The sequence below is a fragment of the Fundulus heteroclitus genome, chromosome 17 (assembly GCF_011125445.2).
Source record: "Fundulus heteroclitus isolate FHET01 chromosome 17, MU-UCD_Fhet_4.1, whole genome shotgun sequence".
In the NCBI taxonomy this organism is placed as follows: domain Eukaryota; kingdom Metazoa; phylum Chordata; class Actinopteri; order Cyprinodontiformes; family Fundulidae; genus Fundulus; species Fundulus heteroclitus.
The window spans coordinates 17230810-17251471 of record NC_046377.1 but is presented as its reverse complement, the minus strand read 5'-3'; the positions used below and the strand labels follow the sequence as shown (position 1 = coordinate 17251471).

The following is a 20662-nucleotide window of genomic DNA, read 5'->3' as shown; positions in this document are numbered from 1 at the left end:
CCTGCATAAAAATATTTTACTGAGCAAGATTAAGCAAGTCAGAAAATGGATGGATGGATGGATGGGAAAAAAATAGCACAATAAGTTTTCATCCATCCATTGTCTATAACTGCAGGGTTGCTGGTGCCTGTCTCCAGTAATCATTGGACAAGAGGCTGAGTCTCTAGGCCCAGTCACAGCACAACTGTGTTCTCACACACACATTTTTGGACGGTAGGAGGAAGCTGGACCATGCACAGGACTGGGATTTGAACCCAGGACATTTCTTGTTGAAAGTTGGTAGTGATACCAATTGTGCCTTGGTGGAGCCCACAATAAGCATACACTGAACATGAAACATTTATTGAAAAGTATACTTGTATACTTGTTATAATAATAATAATAATAATAATAATAATAATAATAATAATAATAATAATAATAATAATAATACTTTTACTTCAGACCAACTCTTCAAAACCTTTTGATTTTGGGTATTATTTATTTCGACAATCTGAATTAAAGTTGAAAAACGAAACAACATGACTATAAATACATTTATAGTCATAGAATAAAAAATTATTCTTAAAAACCTTACAGTAATCGGCTTTTAACCCAGTTTAAAAGGCAAGTATTTGAATTATTCCCCAGCCCCATCCAATATGGCAGCCACGTTGACGTGTAGCTGCATGGGGCTGAGCCTTTCATAATGCCGTAGAGCGCCCCAAGCGGTAGCAAAACGAAGCGGTCAATTTTCGGGAAAGCAAAGGAAGGAAACGGAGGGTAAGCTGACAGAATTCTGCTTGAACTAACCGGAAATGCATTTTCAAAATAAACGAATCCTTATTCGAAACACATGATTGATCGGGAGGGGGGGACGTACATTCCTCTACATACATTAAAAAAATGTATAAAATGCAAATAATGTAAATGATATCTGTAATATGTTCTTTGAGAACTGCTCCCAAATATCCGAAAAATATTCCGTTATGGTGGTTTTATTTTGAAACGCTCAACCGGAAAACAGTCAGTAGTTGAGCACATTTCAGCATCAACGTTTGGGAAAAGCACCGTGGCTGAAAACTTTGTTAAAAAAAATGGAAAAACCAACTGGCTCACCAACTTTATCCGCGTATCCGCTGGCAAGATAATGAACAACAACGATGGATCCCCTTGTCTTCTCCCTGGATCTATTTGCTCTCTGACAATGGCGTGGGAGGAAAATAAAAGCCCGACTTGCACGGAGTTCCATTGAAAGCAGATACATGTATATTTTTTTACTCATGGAGAAAGGAGCGAGAAGAAGTCGGGAGTCATGAGCACAGGTTTGTGTCGAAGCTAACTTCTCCTAGCTTAGAGACCAGTGTTCAACTTAAAACCAAAATACGAAACCGAGTTTTACTTATTTCGTTTTTTTCTTCTTCTTCTTCTAACTTTGAGAGAAGATAAATTTATATTTTAGGATTGTAACGGTCGCTAGAATCAACCGACTCGATTTAAAAAAAGAAAAGAAAAAATCCTGCCCAGAGGTAATTACAGTTTTTCATAATAACAGCTTGCAAAAAAGATAGAAAAGCATTGAGAGTTTGAGCCAAATGTTGGTGCTTTTTTAAAAAAAAAAATAAAAGAGCGTTATAAGCCTTTGTACGGCAGCTGCAGGGAGTAATCCTTTGTCTTAAACATCTGTCCTGCTGTTGATGCAACAAGTCATGCCACTCATCCTGTTGTTAAAGAGATATAAACTTAGTTTTAGACTGGTGCACTTAGTTAAAATGTTATTGCACAAACAAGGGGAAATCCTCATCAACCGAGCGTTCTTTTACAACACGGCCAGATTCCTCAAACGAAACGTAAAATTAAACATTTCCTGCTTTACTCACGCTTTTCCAATTCGATTAAAGTCTTTTTTAAGAGGCAGATCGCGCTGCTAGCTTGTGCTGACACATTCGGCTTAGTCCCGAAAACACAAGATAATATAATTATCAATTAATTTTGGGGGCTCAAAACAACCATCCTTGAATTTCAACGTTAGATTGTGGTGAGATTAGCCGCTTAAAGATAATGTTTTTGTTCTTTTCTTACAGGATTTTAGGGCCGAATTATAAAGCGAGCCTTAGATTAAAAGCACGTGCAATTAAATATGTAAATTTCGAAGCGATTATGTTTATATTTGAAGAAACCTGTTGTTTGGAGGTTATTTTGAATGGAGTCTGGTGATGCATGCAGCCTTCTTGCCTTGCAGAGCTTGCTATTTTTTTCTTTCTTTCTTTCTTTCTTTCTTTTTTTTCTTTCTTTTTTTTTCTTTTCTTTTTTTTAGTTGTTGGCCTTTTCGGAAACATCCGCTGGATGACTCCACTTCTCATGGTGTCGGCCAGTAAGGATCGTCAGCCAGGAAGGCGGAAAATATAGCCCCACAAGCTGATTTCACAGCTTTTTATTTGTCTGAGGAGGGTGATGTTTTGTCAGGTTATTTCCCCAGTTTACCCCTACATACCGATTACAGTTTACAGTGCGGTGACAGTTCAGCGCCACTGAGCCACGACATCCACATGTGGCAGAAAAAAATGTTTTATTAGGTGGATACGAACTGACAGAAAAAGAAAACCTTATCAGCTGATTCTGCAGCACGTTGCTGCTGGTGCTGCTGTTGCTGAGCTCAGTCAGATTCAGTGAAGAATCCCTGTAAATTGATCCGGGCTTTGACTGGACCGCTCTGACGTACGATCTGCTGCGTGATTGCCGTGTCCCAAGATGCTTTGCGGGAAACGGGAATGTTGATCTCTGCGGCTCCCGCTGAGTCCCACATCTTCATGCCTCCACCGCCATTCTTCATGGCGTGTTCAGGCAGATGAGCGCCGGTGGTTGGAACGGCGCTCGGCAAGATGTTCAAAACTCGGAATGATGTCTTTTTTGCTTTAAAGCTCTTCAGAACGTTCTCTCCAACCTGCCTGCTGGGTTTTCCGGGTCTTCATGACGCCGTTTGTTCACTAATTCTCTCTGATAAACCTCTGAGGGCTCCGCAGATCGGCTAAGATCGAATTATCAAGTTACTCTGTTGACCAGTCAGGCTAAATCTGGCCACAGTAAAATGGGTTACGGTGCATACACGGCAAAAACGGAACTAAAAATAAGTAAAATTTTCTTGAAATGAGTGTACCTCCTTGATTTAGGCAGGTAAATAAGATGATTTGCCAATAGAGTGAGATTTTTGCACTTAAAATAGGAACAACTCATCTCCATAGCCTTATTTAGAGGGCAGAATATCTAATTATCTAATTTTAGGGGTTGAAATACTCATTCCATTGGCAGATAATCTTATTTACCTGCTCAAATCAAGGACAAATACACTAATTTCAAGAAAATTTTACTTATTTTTAGTTCCGTTTTTGCAGTGTAAAATCGTTCTAACACTGCAAAAATTTATCTAAAAATAAGTAAAATATTCTTAAAGTTAGTGTATTTGTCCTTGATTTGAGCAGGTAAATAAGATTATCTGCCAATGGAATGAGTATTTCAACCCCTAGAATAAGATAATTAGACATCCTGCACTTGAAATAAGATGATGGAGATGAGTTGTTCCTATTTTAAGGGCAAAAATCTTATTCCATTGGCAAATCATCTTATTTACCTGCCTAAATCCAGGACAAATACACTAACGTTAAGAACATTTTACTTATCTTTAGTTCCGTTTTTGCAGTGCAGGGGTAGGAATACACTTACAGAAACAGCAACGAGTGCACGATGTAAGCTATAACAATGGAAACTATTACACTGCAAAAACAGAACTAGAAATAAGTAAAATATTCTTAAAATTAGTGTATTTGTCCTTGATTTGAGCAGGTAAATAAGATGATTTGCCAATGGAATAAAATTTTTGCACTTAATATAAGAACAATTCATCTCAATCATCTTATTTCAAGTGCAGGATGTCTAATTATCTTATTTTAGGGGTCAAAATACTCATTCCATTGGCAGATAATCTTATTTACCTGCTCAAATCAAGGATAGATACACTAACTTTAAGAACATTTTACTTATTTTTTAGATCCGTTTTTTGCAGTGTATATTATCTGTAGAAAATCTCGCCGTAAAAAGACGAAAATATCCGTTTACACGATGCATTTAAAGAATGGCATCCTAATCCTGTTTGAAAAATTAAATTGGCTCTCAGTTTGACCCTGAAGTTGGCCCTTTGGCCTCAGCCTAAGCGTCCGCTCGCAGCTGTCTGTGCTTACGTTTCAGGAAGTGGGAGTCGGGGGACGTGCCTCTGCAGGGAGAGAGGGCCGAACATTTCATTTACCCTGATCCTCTTCTGTCTCTTCTCTTTCTTTTATTCTACATGCAGGTGTAAAGAAGCCCCCATTAGCTCCCAAACCAAAACTTCCCGTTCCAACCAAACCACCCATCGCCCCAAAGCCGTGTCCGCTCTCCCAGCCCTCCCCTTCCACCCTAAAGAGGCCGAAGCCAGCTGTCGCTCCTAAACCATGCCTCCCCAGATCCACGGCCTCCTCTCTGCCGCCTGTTTCGCCCCCGCCGCCCAAACTGGCCGAGCCCCTCGCCGTCTCCCAGGAGGAGGCTTCGCATGAGAACCTGCTTCGTCTCAACTGCAGGAATGGGATGTTGTCCGAGTCCGATTACATCATCCCCGCGCGCTCCTGCCCCCTGGGGGAGTCCGGCGAGTGCCGTCCGCGGGAGAACGGGAACGCGGGCGAGTCCCCCGCGGATCTCCCCGGGGAGCCGCTGCACAACGGGGTTTCGCCGGCGGACGAAGAGGCGCAGAAGAGGCCGGCGGCTGCTTACGCGGGCGAGAGGATCAGCAAAACGCCGAGGGATAAACCTCGAAGACACAGACACCTTGATAGAGGATCGGTCAGCAAAGAGGCACAGAGGGGGAGAAAACAGGAGGAGCTTAATGGTTCAGACGTGCTGACCGACGCCCAAACGACAGCCTGTGATGTTGCCGGCGACATCCTGACCCGCAGCGCCCCCCCACAGTCCTCGCCGGGTCAGCCTAAAGGCGAAGGCGGCGATTGCCGGACGTTTCCAGAATGCTCCCAACCCGAGCTGCAGGTCCCCGCCGCTCCCAGCAAGCCCCTCCCCGTCCCCCACCCACGGAGGCTCAGGAAGCCAGCGCTGGTGAGGCAGGACGGCGTGGAGGGCGCCGCTCCGGCCGAGGAGCAGAGAAGTGAGGCGGCGCCCCGGCAGGCTGAGAGCGAACCGAGCCCGGCTCCTCCGTCTCAGGGGACGGAGGACGAGGAGCTCCAGCGGGGCGAGGAGCTCCAGCGGGGCGAGGAGCTCCAGCGGGGCGACGCCGAGGGAGACCCGGCGGCTTCAGAGACCGACGTGCCCGTCCCGCCTCCCCGGCAGACCTCCCTCTCCCCGAGCCTGCACAGAACCGCGCGCTGTTCGCTCAACAAAAACGCCTCGCAGTCCCTGGACCTGCTCTCCCAGCAGGACGCCGAGGGCAAAGACGCTCAGCAGGCGGAGGAGGACGAGGAGGAGGACGGGTACGGGGACTTTGAGCGCTACCCGATCTCCCACAGCCTCCCCAAGCAGATCAAGCTGGGCTGCCACCCTCCGCTGGCCGCGTCTGCCGAGGACCAGCGGTCCCCGCGGGCGCCGCCGCCGAGGAAGCCTCAGAGACACAGCCTGCCGACGCCGCCGCCGCCCTCCTTCTGTCCCCCTGCGCCTCCTCATGCCAGCACCCCCATGAGAGAGCTGCCCCCGCCTCCCCAGGAGAAAGCCGCCTGGCGCTTCTCGCGGCCCTGCGTCTCGTTTTTCAGCCGGCAGATCCCCGCCCGGAGCAGCGTGCCCCCCAAAGGCCGCGCGCCGACGCTCGGGGGCAAGCAGAGGGCGCAGTCCTTCTCCGCGGCAGACCTGGCAACCCGGGCCAGCTCCTCCCAGAAGAGGAGCCTCTCGTTCCGCAAGCTGCTGGAGCTGCGGCTGTCTGTGAAGATGCTGCCAAAGCTGCTGGCCAAAGGGGGCCAGTCCCTGGACTGCGCCGGCACGGAGTCCGGCAAAAGCCCGGGGCGGCCCAGCAGCTGCGTGGAGGACGCGGACATCCGCAGGGACGACGTGGAGTACGAGAACGTGCCGCTGTACGAGGAGATCCCGGAGTACATGAACCTGCCGTTCCACGGCGCCAGGCTGGGCTGGCCGCACGAGTCCGAGGGAGGCGACGCCGACATCTACGAGGTGCAGGACCCCTTTCACAGATGCAGCGAGCATGAGTACGAGAGGTAGCACACGTTTATTTTCATTTTCTGTGTGATAACCGGCATTTTATTCATTTAGCAGAGAGATGCACTGCAAAAAGGGAACTAAAAGTATGTAAAAAATTTCTTGAAATTAATTTATTTTTCCTTGATTTGAGGAGCTAAATACGATTATCTGCCAATGGAATGAGTATTTTTACCACTAAAATAGGATAGTTAGATATCCTGCACTTGAAATAAGATGACGGAGATGAATTGTTCCTGTTTTAAGGGAAAAAAATCCTATTCCATTGGCAAATAGTCTTATTTAGCTCCCCAAATCAAGGAAAAATACACAGATTTCAAGAAAATTTGACTTACTTTTAGTTTCCCTTTTGCTGTGTAAGAGTGGAAATATGATCAGAAAAACCTTCACTTTACTGTTGAACATGTTCTAAGGCAGGCATGTCCAAAATGTGATTTTGTTTGGCCTCCTAACTGCATTTAAAGATTTATTCTGCTGGAAAGATTTGTCTAATGGAGATGGAAACGTTTTATTTTTATTAGGGTAAAATTAATACAGACATGTTAGGATCTTACAACTAAACGTTGCATTGCAAAAGGGAACTAAAAGTAAGTAAAACAAAATTTAAATCAGTGTATCTTTTCTTGATTTGAGCAGGTAAAAAGGACTATTTGCCAATGGAATAAGATTTTTGCACTTAAAATAAGAACAATTTATCTCCATCATCTTATTTCAAGTGAAGGATATCTAATTATCTTATTTTAGGGGTAAAAATACTCATGCCATTGGCAAATAGCCTTATTTAGCTGTTCAAATCAAGGAAAAATATATTATTTCAAGAAAATTTTACTTACTTTTAGTTCCCTTTTTGCAGTGTGAGTAAAACAACGTGTTCATCTTTTAATAACCTTACTTTTTGCATCCTATTTGATTTCATAGTAAATGTCTGAGGACTTTAACTCAGATGCAAACTTTTGTGCATTAAAAGCTGTTTTTTCTTCTTTTTTTTCAAAGAAATTCTGGCCTAAATCCTGTTCTCATATTACTAGACCAAAAATAATTCAGTTTTATCTTTTTTTTTTATTAATTGAGTCTAATATAATTTGCAAACTGGGTGATCATCTTTTAATAAAGCAAATGTGCGAAACCAGTTTTTTAAATATGGCTCTACAGCGATTTAACATTATTTTCCTTCAGAAAACTAGAATAATTTGTATAATTGAAATTAGCATATCTTATAAAGCAGATATAAAAAACACTCACAACATAATTTTTGGGTTATTTTTCATTGTTATTATTTATTTGGCACTCGACTACTTTTGACTTGAGGATTTTGGACACCCCTGTTCTAAGGTGTCCTTCCTTCTTCAGGTTTGTGTTTTAAACGTTCGTGTTTTTGGTCTTAGAGTTTGTTCCTTATGTCTGAAAGCGAACATTTAACCCGTGCCCACTGGGGTTAAGAAAAAACAAAAGGCCGTCCACCTTATTTCATCACCAGTAAGAAAGCGAGACCGAAGGTTTTTCCGGCAGGACCCTTTAGCTCCGCCTGCTGCCCTGTTTTTCCAGCTGACTCCGACCTTCGGCGTGAAACCTGCGGCAGGTTGCACAGGCGAGCCGAGCGGTCTGTCTTTATTAGCAGACAAACACGGCGGCCTCTTTAATCCGACGCAGTGGCTTTTGAGTTTGAATAGAGCATTGATTGGCTCTGAGTGGGCCTGTCTTCCTGTGGGTTATTTTCAGTGACCGGAGCAGGAAATGTTTGAGAATTGCAGAAATTGCCGCACGGCTCTCTCAGAGCGAAAAATATACCTCCAGCAACCACCAGTCTCCTCCTCCTCCTCCTCCTCCTCCTTCTGTCTGCCCTCGCACCAAGTTTTACCTCGTTTTAACCTCACCACTCTTCCTGCCTTAAGTTTTGGAAAGCAATCTGTTAGCTGGTTTGTTCTCATTCTGAACAAAGTTTAATTTCAGATTACATCTGCGGAACACACACGGAGTATGAGGAACAAAACAGGTACGACAAAAGTGACCGATATGGGAAATGATGTTATAAACAGACTCATGATGCGGCGCGTCCTCGTTATTCAGTTTGATTCATTTTAATACAGTACAGGCCAAAACAACTGGAAGCAAAATCAAACTTTGTATACTTGTAGCTGTCAGGTGTTTGAGTTTTCTTTTTCCTTCCTGGGTTTAACAGCATCATTTCATGTGTTTGATATGCAAGCTGCCATTTGTTTTTCGCTTTCGCCCTGAAGTTGACTTTTACTAATCTTAAAGTTGCATCGCGCTTGTTTTGTAGTTGAATCTTATTTATTTCCTTTCCCATAAATGCCCGTACAGATGGCCAACATGTAAAATGAGTTATCCTGTATTCACCACAGTTGCCTCTATAGGCTCCATTAATCAGTTCATGGGAGAGACGATTCGGGACGGATCCTCTCTCTCATGAGTCTCCACCATAATCACTGCATTAGCGTAAGAACACGGGCTAACGTCAATATTTATAGCTTTCTCACCTCAGAGGACATTATGCCTCTAAACCAGGGGTCGGGAACGTATGGCTCTTTTCAGGGTTCCCGCGGATCCTTAAAAAGGCATTGAATTCTGTAATATAAAACTAAGGCCTTAACTGGCATTAAAATGTCTTAAATCAGGCTTTCTTAGGTCTTAAAATTGTTACCAGGTCATAAATAGGATTTAGTTTTTGTAATCCTTACCAAACAGTAAAATAATTGACACAATTATATATATTTTTAATTTACCGAATGGCTCAATGTAACCATTATTGGTTCCTTCCCGATAGCGGAACCAATAAAAACTGTTGCGGCCGGACCATAGCTGTGAAAAAGAGCTGGCACTGGTTATGTTGTGGTTTTTAATACTGATTTATAGTTTATTTTAGTAGGGAACAAAACAAAGTTTGTGCATTGAGTTCAGTAGTTGTTAAAAATATATCTGTAATTTGTGTGTTTTTTAGCTTTCTTCCTATATGGAATGTTTTTTTTTTAAGTTTTAAACATGTCTACTGGGCCAGAAAGTAATGGTTTATGTTAAAATAAACATTTGGGTGAAGTTGTCGCAACGAGGTTTATCTTGTTTATCGTGAAGTTGGTCTTAACTTTTTATTTCAAGTGGCATTAAAAAGTCTTAAAAAGTCTTGAATTTAACTTGCCATTATGCTGTAGGAACCCTGTCTTTTGATGATTTCATCTGGCTCGCAGATAAAACAAAATAATCACTGCTATTGTTTTCATCCGGGTTTGTCGCGCATGCGCGCCGGACTGGAAGGCAGAAGGCGAACATAGCGGGCACAAACAGAGCAAACTGACCAGTTCTCTACGTATTTTTCTTCTTTAGATAACGTATCACAAGATTGTTTTAAGAGTAAGTTGATGGTTGATATCGGAACATAGGCACCAGCAACCCCCGCGACCCCATGATGGATTAAGCGGGTCAGAAAATGGATGGATGGATGGATGAATGTTCACACATGTTTGTGTAACAGCAGAAAGCGCCTCAGCAGAGAGGAAGACCCGCCCGGTGGGTTAAAAAAATTGTTCACTACGGATTATTTTGGTGTTTTTGTCAATGACTAGTGCAGAATTAAGTTGTATTTACCAGAGATGCGAGAACAGTCCTGTCTTTGCCTACAAGCGCGACCTGGAAGTAGCGCGGACGTCACATGTGACGTCACGCGTGAACTACCCTTTTGGCTCTCACTGAAATAAATTTCCAGATATTTTGCTTTCATGGCTCTCTGAGTCAAAAAGGTTCCCGACCCCTGCTCTAAACAAAAGACCTGTGCAGTCGCAGCAGCACATGCTTTTCCTCTTCCTCCCATTCACAATACTGGTGTCATTTCAACTTGTCACCAGAGGGGGGCAGACTTCTGCAAAAATCCTGGATCGTACGCTATGCTCCTTTAATGCTAACACTAAGCTCTTTGTTTGGTTACCATCGGTCTGTTAACATCGACGTATACCTGAGGTTAAACTGAGGTACACCTCAGGGAAAAGTCTGTGGAGTAATTAAATCTCAAAGTCCATGGATGTCATGCTGTTTGTTTTTATTGCTTTTTTTTTTTTTTTTTTTTAAGCGGTTTGTTTTGTATCTGTGGTCAGGACACCTACGTGGTCTGGAAAAGTCTTTATCCTTTTCCAGACTCTCTTCCTGGTGCAATTTTTAAGAACATAAACGTGTTTTGAATTGTTATGCCCACATTTTAAGACACCTTGGTTACGTTACGCAAATGGGACCCATTTCCGATCTTTTTGTCCATGACCCATATCCGTCTTTTTCACCGCAGTGTGAACGGTCCGGTTCCGGTCCATACACCCCAGAATAAAATAAAATAAAATAATGGATTGGTGCCACTTCCATATGTGGCAGTAAATCGGGTCCATATGGGAGATTTTTTCAAAGTGTTCGCAGTCGGAACGGTCATGTCACATTTGATCTGCCTTTTACGTCACTGTCCTGGCTCTCACTGCGGGTCCAGACAGACTTCTCTACAGCAGCAGCAGTCACAGCTCCACTAAAGACCAGCTTTATAATAACAGAAATGCTGGTATCCCCGTTTTTTTTGTTTTTTTCCACCAAACTTTATGAAACACTAACAATCACATCCAGCATTACTTCTGTGTACAGTGCGCTGCTGTGTGGCGTCTTCTTCTGTTATCTGCACATGCAGGTCGCCTTTGGGGTCTTGAACCGTTCACGTAAGTCTGATGGCGATCGCATTTAATTAGTAGCATGAATGAAAATATCCGATTTCAGCAAAAAAAATTTGGAGTAGACCATTACACTACAAAAAGAGAACTAAAAGTAAGTTAAGATTTTCTTGAAATTAGTGTATTTATCCTTGATTTGAGCAGGTAAATAAAATGATCTGCCAATGGAATAAGATCTTTTGACTTAAAATAGGAACAATTCATCTCTATGATCTTATTTCAAGTCCAGTATATCTAACTATCTCATTTTAGGGGTCAAAATACTCATTCCATTGGCAGATAATCTTATTTACCTGCTCAAATCTAAGACAAAAACACTAATTTCAAGAAAATTATACTTATTTTTAGTTCTGTTTTTGCAGTGTAAGACCTGCAGTGTAGCAAGTCTCACAAAAATCCAAGTGTTACTGTTGCAGAACAGGTTTAAGGTCTAGATTTCTCAAGATAAGAGGATAAATCAGTTCAAAGCAGCGAAATTTTTAAGAGCGTGACATTGAAACAATCTCAACTCTCATTATTTTGAGATAAACTGTTTCGACACAAAACAAGCTCAAGAGCTTTTAATCTCTAGACAATAAGACTATAATAAAAACAGTCTTAAGACTTTACGTTCATGAGACAACGAACTGATTACATCTCGATTAAACAAGCTTCAACGTGAAAGTTATGGCGACTGAACTCAGGAGCTCATCATCTCCAGACTATCTCACTTTTATCGTGACAAATCAAGATCTTGGTATCTTGATGTAATAAGATAGCTAAATTGTTGTCTTGATGACTTCAACTCAAGATTTTGCTCTCTTGGGATAAGATGGAGACTTAAATCTGTCGTCTTGTTACCCCCCAAAAAAAGCAAAATACAGCTTGTTATCTTAAATAAGTTTGTTGGGATGTTTGCCGTCAGATGTCATCAGGGATAAAGTTTCTACGATGTCGCTCTCTGGTTTATTTTCCTCATGAAACATCCTGTTTAAGTGTTCAGACTTGACTTTGTTGCATTTCGGGGGTTCCTGTCCAACGTGTCCAGCTCAGTGTTTATTATCAGTAAAGTCACATTTCTCCTCCGCATCGTCTTCCACGCTTTGGTACACGGGGGGCTTTACAGCAGCCTTTAGGACGAGGCTAAGATGTGCTCTGCTTCTTAATTCAGTCTGGTATGCAGAGCCCGGCGTTTGTTAAAGCGGAGACAGAAGCGACGAGCGAATCCGTGGTGTTTCCCAGGCATCCGAGCCTGTTAGGTTTACGTAAGTAGCCCCCGGGGCTGTAAACAAGCGGCGCTCTGTGTCCGATCCACAATGCTGGAGAAATCCAATGGAGAGAGGGGACACGAGGGATAAAGCAAAAAAAAAAGGGAGACGTTTTGGGCTTTTAGGTAAGAGAAAAGCAAAGGAGGCTGGAAGGAAATGCAATCATTTATTTGATTTTTTTCTCCGATGACCGTCAGATTTCTCCTGTACTGCAAAAAGGGAACTAAAAGTAAGTCAAAATTACTTGAAATGAGTGTATTTTTCCTTGATTAGAGCAGGTAAATATAACTATTTGCCAATGGAATAAGATTTTTGCACTTAAAATAAGCACAATTAATCTCCATCGTCTTAGTTCAAGTGCAGGATATCCAGTTATCTTATTTTAGAGATGAATTGTTCCTATTTTAAGTGCAAAAATCTTATTCCACTGGCAAATAGTCTTATTTAGCTCCTCAAATCAAGGAAAAATATACTCATTTCAAGAAAATTTTACTTACTTTTAGTTCCCTTTTTGCAGTGTGAAGGTACCTGTGGGACAAAACAGAGTCATTCACTGCAAAAACGGATCTAAAAATAAGTAAAAATGTTCTTAAAGTTAGTATATTTATCCTTGATTTGAGTAGGTAAATAAGATTATCTGCCAACGGAATAAGTATTTTGACCCCTAAAATAAGATAATTAGACATCCTGCATTTAAAATAAGATGATGGAGATGAATTATTCCTTTTTTAAGTGCAAAAAACGTATTCCATTGGCAAATCATCTTATTTTCCTGCTCAAATCAAGGACAAATACACTCATTTTAAAGAACATTTTGCTTATTTCTAGTTCCGTTTTTGCAGTGTTCCTCCTGTTGGGTGAACTTTCAGGTTAGCATCAGGCAGATTTCTTCTACAGGTAAAAAAACAAAAAAAAAAAACTGCATGAGAGGCAGACGAAAACATTAGTGGCAGAAACACATGTTGCTGCTTGTTCTCAGCTGGCAGAGGCGGCCTGTTTGTGGGGCAACGCGAGTCTGGGTGTCGCTCGGTTGCCTGAAGCAAGCGGCAGGCTTTAAAAGTACAAACTTAAACGTCTCAGCTGACAGAAAGTCAAGGATCTAAGCAAACAGTAACGTCCAGGTATAAAAAAAAAAAGACTCAAGTTGGTGATTGACATTCATTCCTGACATCCGGTGGTTCACTTTAACAATTTTATCTCCCTGTTTGAATCGTACTCAAACTCGAGAGTGGAATTTCTTTAAAGTTATGCTGAGACTCGTTTATATTCAGCTCACTTAGCAAGTTGTTTGCATGTTTATTCTGTGACGACGAGCCTCTAGTAAAATCCTGGCCGTTTTCCAGCTATGAATGCAGCCACTGCCATGCTTCATCGTTGGGACAGTTTAATTTTTTTCTCATGGATGAACAAGCGCACTCACACAAACACCTACAGGTGCTTAAATCCAGGTAGTTAAAGACTCACTTCTATACAAAAAAAACCATATTATTATATTTACCTGTCCCTTTATACATTTTGTTTTAAATAATACTGTATATTCTTTAGTGACGGTATCAAGGCGTTGGTTGTTGATCGGCTGGTTTTGCTGTTCTTCTTATATCTCTCTTTGCAGGTGTAGAAGCAGACTCACAGGATGTTATACGCTGCAAAAAGGGAACTAAAAGTAAGTAAAATGTTCTTGAAATGAGTATATTTTTCCTTGATTTGCGCAGCTAAATAGGAAAGTTTGCCAATGGAATGTGTATTTTTACCCCTAAAATAAGATAATTAGATATCCTGCTCTTGAAATAAGATTATGGAGATGAACTGTTTTTATTTTAAGTGTAAAAATCGTATTCTATTGGCAAATAGTGTTATTTACCTGCTCAAATCAACTAAAAATATGTTATTTTCAAGAAGATTTTACATACTTTTAGTTCCCTTGTTGCAGTGTATTGCTCTCTCCCTTTCCTCTCCTCTTCCTCTTTCACCTTTTCTCCCTTTTAGCATCTTTACTCATATGTTTCTCTCCTTTTTTCTTCTTCTACCTTCTCGTTTCCGGGGTTTTTAGGCACTAAATCGATTCAGGTTTCGTTTAAAGGCTGATGCCGGTTATTTTGACATTGGCAACCGATATTTACTGCCTTTTTGTTTTGTTTTTTTGTTTTTAAGCCTTATTGCTTTTTCCTCCTCCAGTTACATGATAAAAATGACACAATGATATCAAATGTTACACGAGTCTCAAAACTTGCATTTAACCTGACAATATCAGCAGTCAGCATCAGACCACAGTTTTAAAATGTACACCGGGAAAAAAAAAACCTTGTCACGCACTTAATGAACACCGCTGCAGGACATTATTTTATATAAAGTTAGATGCTGTATGCGTAGTGATTTATAATTGTTTTCATGTGCATACATGATCCTCCATGGGAACGAACACGCGCATAGCGGTGGCAGCTCGCCTGCTGGAGATCAAACGTGGGGTTTTTAGATAATGACTCGCCAGCGGTTGCACATATATGGGGGGAAAAACGCAAATATCGGTCCAAAATATCGGTCGGCCTCTGGTCGACATGAGGAAACCAGCCAATTTAAGTGAAGTCCAGAAATGAAGATTGGTGGCATATACAGGCTCAGTTATTCTAGAAGCTTGTTGATAGCTACAAAAATATTAAAAATGCATCGCTAGCGTTGATTGAGTTCATTAATCCGCTCTAGCTTTGAAGCATTGTTGCAATTTATATGCTGCGTCATCATTGCACGGTTCAAATAAAACCACCATATGACCGCCATGCCCATGCCATGATGAGTGGATGTGAACCAGAATATGCATGATTTAAATTATTAAATCTCACACGTTTAAGAAAAAAACACTTGAATTTCTTCACCAATTTACAATTTTTATGGTGGTTTTAGGTGATATTTTTATGGATACGCAGTGAATGATATAGTTTAACTTTAATGGGAGGTGTTGCAAGGAGGAAAACTTTGCCAGACTGAAAGTCTGAGATTTTTTTGGACGATGTTCTTTGGACAGATGACTGAGACCCGAACCGAGGACACGTTTGCCATAAACCAAATCCAGCCTTGCAGGAAAAGAACCTCGTAGTAACTGTGCAGCACGGAGGTGGACGTGTCATAGTTTGCGGACGGTATCAGATGCAGCTTGAGGGGAATCTGAGAGCGTCTGTTAAAGTTAACGGCGAAGCAGAACCGGACCCTGCACCATGTCAATGACCCAAAACAAAGCAGTAAATCCACCAAAGAGTGGCTGAGATTGTAGAAATGAAAGTGCTTGGCCGATTTAAACCCAGATCTTGATATCGGCGAGATGCGCTGAGGTAGGGCTGGGCGATATGGACCGAAAATATTATCTCAATATTTTTAAGCTGAATGCCGATATACGATATTTATCTCAGTATGTATTCGTTTTTTTATAAAGTTATTATAAAAAGACATCAAAGCTTTGTCCCAAATGTCTCACAGACACATTTATTTTAATAAACAATAGATAAATATAAGAATCGGCAGAAAAATACCCTACTGTAAAAGTATAATATATACTATATATACGATATAAACAATAGTCTCACTTTGTATCTCTTTTAAAAACAAATCTCGATATATTTCCCTGCCCTACTCTGAGGCGTTTTGAAGCAGCTTGATAACAAGTCGAACTGCATCTTTAATTTCCTCGGAGGAATCCGGGGTTTTCAGTTTCCATTCACACAACCAAATTGAAGTTTCTCCATCTTCACCGGTTCCTTCATCCCTTTTACATCCTCCACACTGTTTAGATGTTCTTTGGCTTATTTTTCTACTTGTGGTCACTTTATTTTCGGCGTCCAGTGGTTAGTTTTATGTACTGTGAATCCTCCAGCGCCGTAAATCTTCTCCTCGTAAGCGTTTTGTGGAGTTTTCCAGTGTCAGAGCTAGGTGACTACAGTTTGGGATCGGGAGCTTTCTTTGAACCTTAATTATCCAGGCAGTATTTTTCTAAGCACTCAGCCCTAGCCGTCTTCTCTTCTGCGGAGACGTACGTCTAGAGAGAGACGCTCACGTCCTTCTTGTGTCCTCCCAAACAGCGACTGGCTAAAGGACGATGTCCACTCCGAGGAGGAGGAGGAGGAGATGCACAGTTCAGACGAAGAGGACAACAGCTCCACCTCCAGCAAGGAGCAGCTGGACGAGGCAGACAGACAGGTACGCGCATCTCATCCCGTCTGGCATTTGCTCAATAACAGAGCGGCGTAACGACTCGCCTCCAAGTCAGAAAGTATGAAATTAAAACCAAAACATGTGCTAATTCAGTGTGATTCACAACGCCCGGATTACGCAACGATCAACTGGTGCCAAAAACGTGCAGGATCACTAGAGACGGAGGATGTTCAGTCAACAGATTAGTTTGTCGCCAGAACGGCAACGTAAAACCGAGTCAGCTTCATAACTAAAGGCTTGTCTTTTTAAAGATAAGATGGAGGGGAACAGACAAAGTTTTTGCAGGGGAAAACAATCTAGTGCCACGAATCACCTTCAGCAGTCGTCTAATTGGTTGATGGAGTCCACCCGTGTGTAATTTAATCTCGGTGAAAGTCCAGCTCTTCTGAGAAGACCTGAGAGGTTTATGCGAGAACATTAGAAAAGAAACAGCATCGGGAAGCCCTACACTGCAAAAACAGAACTAAAAATATGTAAATTTCTCTTGAAATTAGTACATTTGTCCTTGATTTGAGCAGATAAATAAACTGCACTGCAAAAACGGATCTAAAAATAAGTAAAATCTTCTTAAAATTAGTGTATTTATCCTTGATTTGAGCAGGTAAATAAGATTATCTGCCAATGGAATGAGTATTTTGACCCCTAAAATAAGATAATTAGACATACTGCACTTGAAATAAGATGATGGAGATGAATTGTTCCAATTTTAAGTGCAAAAATCTTATTCCATTGGCAAATCATCTTATTTACCTGCTCAAATCAAGGACAAATACACAGATTTTAAGAACATTTTACTTATTTCTAGTTCCGTTTTTGCAGTGTGATGAAGTTAGCATGTTGACCCCTAAAAAGAGATAATTAGGTATACTTCACTCAAAATAAGATGATGGAGATGAGTTGCTCCTATTTTAAGTGCAAAAATCTTATTCCAGTGTTAGATGATCTTATTTACCTGCTCAGATCAAGGACAAATGCACTCATTTCAAAAATGTTTTACTTATTTTTAGTTCTGTTTTTGCAGTAAGGCAGCGGACAGGTCAGGGAGACGCTTAAAGCAGGATTAGGTTGTAAAACAACGCTTGCAACATGTCAGAGAGGACAACTGCAAGCCTGGCAAGAAAAGGTCAAACACCTAAACTGACAGGCGGACAAGAAGAGGGTTGATCAGACAAGAAGCCGAGAGGCATTATGGTAACTCAGGAAGAGCTGCAAATATCCACTTCTTAGGAGGGAATCTGCAGGTAAGACAACCATTACTGGGTGCTAAACAAACCCGCTCTTTATAGAAGACTGGCAATATGGCGGTGGCAGCATCATGCTGTGGGGTCACTTTTTTCAGCATCTGCAGGGAAGCTGGTCAGAGTTAAAGGTGTGTAATATATGCTTATAAAAAAGACCAAAAAACATTTGATTGTGATAAAATAAGGTTATGCACTGCAAAAACTGAACTAAAAATAAGTATAATTTTCTTAAAATGAGTGTATCTGTCCTTGATTTGAGTAGGTAAATAAGATGATTTGCCAATGGAATAGGATTTTTGCACTTAAAATAGGAAAAACTCATCTCCATCATCTTATTTCAAGTGTAGGATATCTAATTATCTTATTTTAGGGGTCAAAATACTCATTCCATTGGCAGATAATATCATTTACTTGCTCAAATCAAGGACAAAAACCCACATTTTAATAACATTTTACTTATTTTAAGTCGGTTTTTGCAGTGCATGCACACCAATCCTCCATCTTTATAGTGTTTTGATGGTCCTTTTTGAGGCGAAAGATAATTCGCCTTCGGCCGCAATTAAGGCAAGACAAGCACATCATAGCACATTTCAGTACAGAAACAGTTAACAAATATAAGCAGATGTAAAAACATCAACCGGGAGTATTACAGAACTATCATAATGCCTATTTGCTTAATTTATAAATCAATTGTACATAATGGCGGCCCGAGCCTGACTCTATACAATGCCAAAGCAGCAACACCACGTGATCAAAACCAGCCGTTAAATAAACATATAAATAGATAGAAATAAAAAAATTTGTCAAATAACGTGGCTATGCACCTTTAAAGGGGTGTTGGATGGACCTAAATATTGAGTGAATTGGTGGAAGCTGATAGTATAAAGCATTCATTCAGGAGGGCTGAATATAGAAGGGAATAGTCTTTTCATATCTTTCCATCCAACCATCCATTAGCTGTCATGCTTATCCGCGCCGGGTCGCGGATGAGAGGTGGCCAGTCTGTCACAGCCCAAAACACAAACACACAACCATGCACGCACACTCTCACACCTAAAAGCAATTAGGATTAAGCCAGCAGTCATGTTTTTGGACCGCGGGAGGAAGCCAGAGTACCCGGAGAGAACCCATGCGTGCACAGGGAGAACTTGTCATGGTTTATTTACAGGATAGAAACTTTAAATAATGGACCAATAACAAATCTGCACTGCAAAAAGAGAACTAAAAATAAGTACAATTTTCTTGAAATTAATGTATTTGCCCTTAATTTGAACAGGTAAATAAGATTATTTGCCAATGGAATGAGTATTTTTACCCCTAAAATAAGATAATTAGATATACTGCACTTGAAATAAGATGATGGAGATGAATTGTTCCTATTTTAAGTGCAAAAAATCTTATTCCATTGGCAAATAGTTCTATTTATCTGCTCAAATCAAGGATAAGTACTTTAATTTCAAGAAAAAAAATTCTTATTTTTAGGTCTATTTTTGCAGCGTGTTATTACTTTATGTTGGTCTGTTGCATAAACCTTCAATAAAATAAATTGAAGTTTGTGTAAAGTGACCATGCATGACACGATGGGGAAAAACATCTAGAAAGGTATGAATATGTTTTCAAAGCACTGCACCTTCACAAGTCTTAACTCCACAAATAAAACGGAGCCCCGCAGGAAGCTGGAGGAAATCTGTGGAGGCAGCGAAATTACGCTCACCGTCTGCCTGTTGGGCTTCTAGGAGTGGATGAGTGTTGAAAGGGGAGGCGGTGAGCAAACACAAGAGGGGCTGCAGGTTCAGGAATAGCTCTCCCTCTCTCTCTCTCTCTCTCTGAAACCGCCCCCCCCCCCCCCCCTCCTTTATTCGTCCTGCCTGACCCTCTCCACGATGCTGTCAACACCTGCGTCTGAAGCCCCTCAGTGCTCTCCAAACACAGCCTCAGATAGGCGCAGCGGGGGCATTCTGGTCAGGCAGGGGCCAGGGCGGCTGTTTTATGATTTTTTTAACACCCAGAGATGATCATGGTGATCTGCAGTGAGTCTGTGAGTAAACGCTGTCTGGCTTTTTGCCTTTCCTTGGTGGGGGGGGAGGTCGTCTCACCCGCTTGTGTTTGTCACCTTGCAGCAGGAGGACGAGATGAAGAGGAAGAAGGTGGTGCACATTGCCCAGGAAATCATGAGCTCAGAGAAAGTGTGAGTGCTTAACCCTGAGCAGGACTTGTTGCTTGTGTCCAAAACTGCTGTGAAATAATCTATTTCCGCCTTGTCTCAGGTTCGTGGACGTCCTAAAGCTTCTGCACATAGTAAGTGTTGCTTTTATTCCTTTTGTTTGAGCAGCCAGAGGACACGCAGTGCCTTCTGTGGAGAGATAAAAGACGGGGTCACTGTTGTTCGCTGCTGTTGGGAGCGGCGATCAAAGCTTTTTTTTCTCGTGGTTGAGGGTTTACTGGTTTCACCGGGGCCGCAGCAGGCAGGTGAATACTTTACCACAACTAGGAAGGAGCTGCTTTGATCCTTTCTTTTACTGGAAACACTGGAACGGGAGTGTGTCTGTTTAAATGCAAGAAAAAAATCTTTAAAGAGATGCTTAACATCCCATGAGATGGCTGAATGTTAGTGTTTGCGTTGGCATCTGTTGTCAGGTTGAAGTAGTGTCAATGGTTTTCAGATCTATGTGTCCAGCACATAAAAGAAAGCTCCTTTATTTAGCCAATTGTACCTCATTTTTCAAAAAACTGCCTTCCATTTTGCCCTGAAGACATTTCAAATTCAATAATTAAAGAGCTGCTTCACTACAAGATTCAAATGTTGATTTGTTGTGACCTTGCACTGCAAAAACAGAACTTAAAATAAGTAAAAATGTTCTTAAAATATGTGTATTTGTTCTTGATTTGAGCAGGTAAATAAGAAGGTTTGACAATGGAACAAGATTTTTTACCTTAAAATAGGTACAACTCATCTCCATCATCTTATTTCAAGTGCAGAATGTCTAATTATCTTATATTAGGGGTCAAAATACTCATTCCATTGGCAAATAATCTTGCTCAA

General features: G+C 41.5%; 1 protein-coding gene across 2 annotated transcripts in view; it reads left to right on the top strand.

Annotated features, from left to right (window-relative positions):
• Positions 1 to 1020: 1020 nt before the first annotated feature.
• The window catches only part of fgd6 (FYVE, RhoGEF and PH domain containing 6), a 35985-nt gene continuing 16343 nt past the window's right edge, over positions 1021 to 20662 (top strand). The window contains exons 1-5 of one of the 2 annotated variants that reach the window (XM_012873812.3): positions 1021 to 1304; positions 4325 to 6209; positions 16246 to 16363; positions 19740 to 19807; positions 19887 to 19917. In XM_012873812.3, the coding sequence (XP_012729266.3) occupies positions 1295 to 1304; positions 4325 to 6209; positions 16246 to 16363; positions 19740 to 19807; positions 19887 to 19917 (2112 nt within the window). In that variant the 5' untranslated portion in view covers positions 1021 to 1294. Of the gene's footprint in view, positions 1305 to 4324; positions 6219 to 16245; positions 16364 to 19739; positions 19808 to 19886; positions 19918 to 20662 lie in introns of both variants that reach the window. The other variant, XM_021322207.2, reaches the window with a different exon arrangement.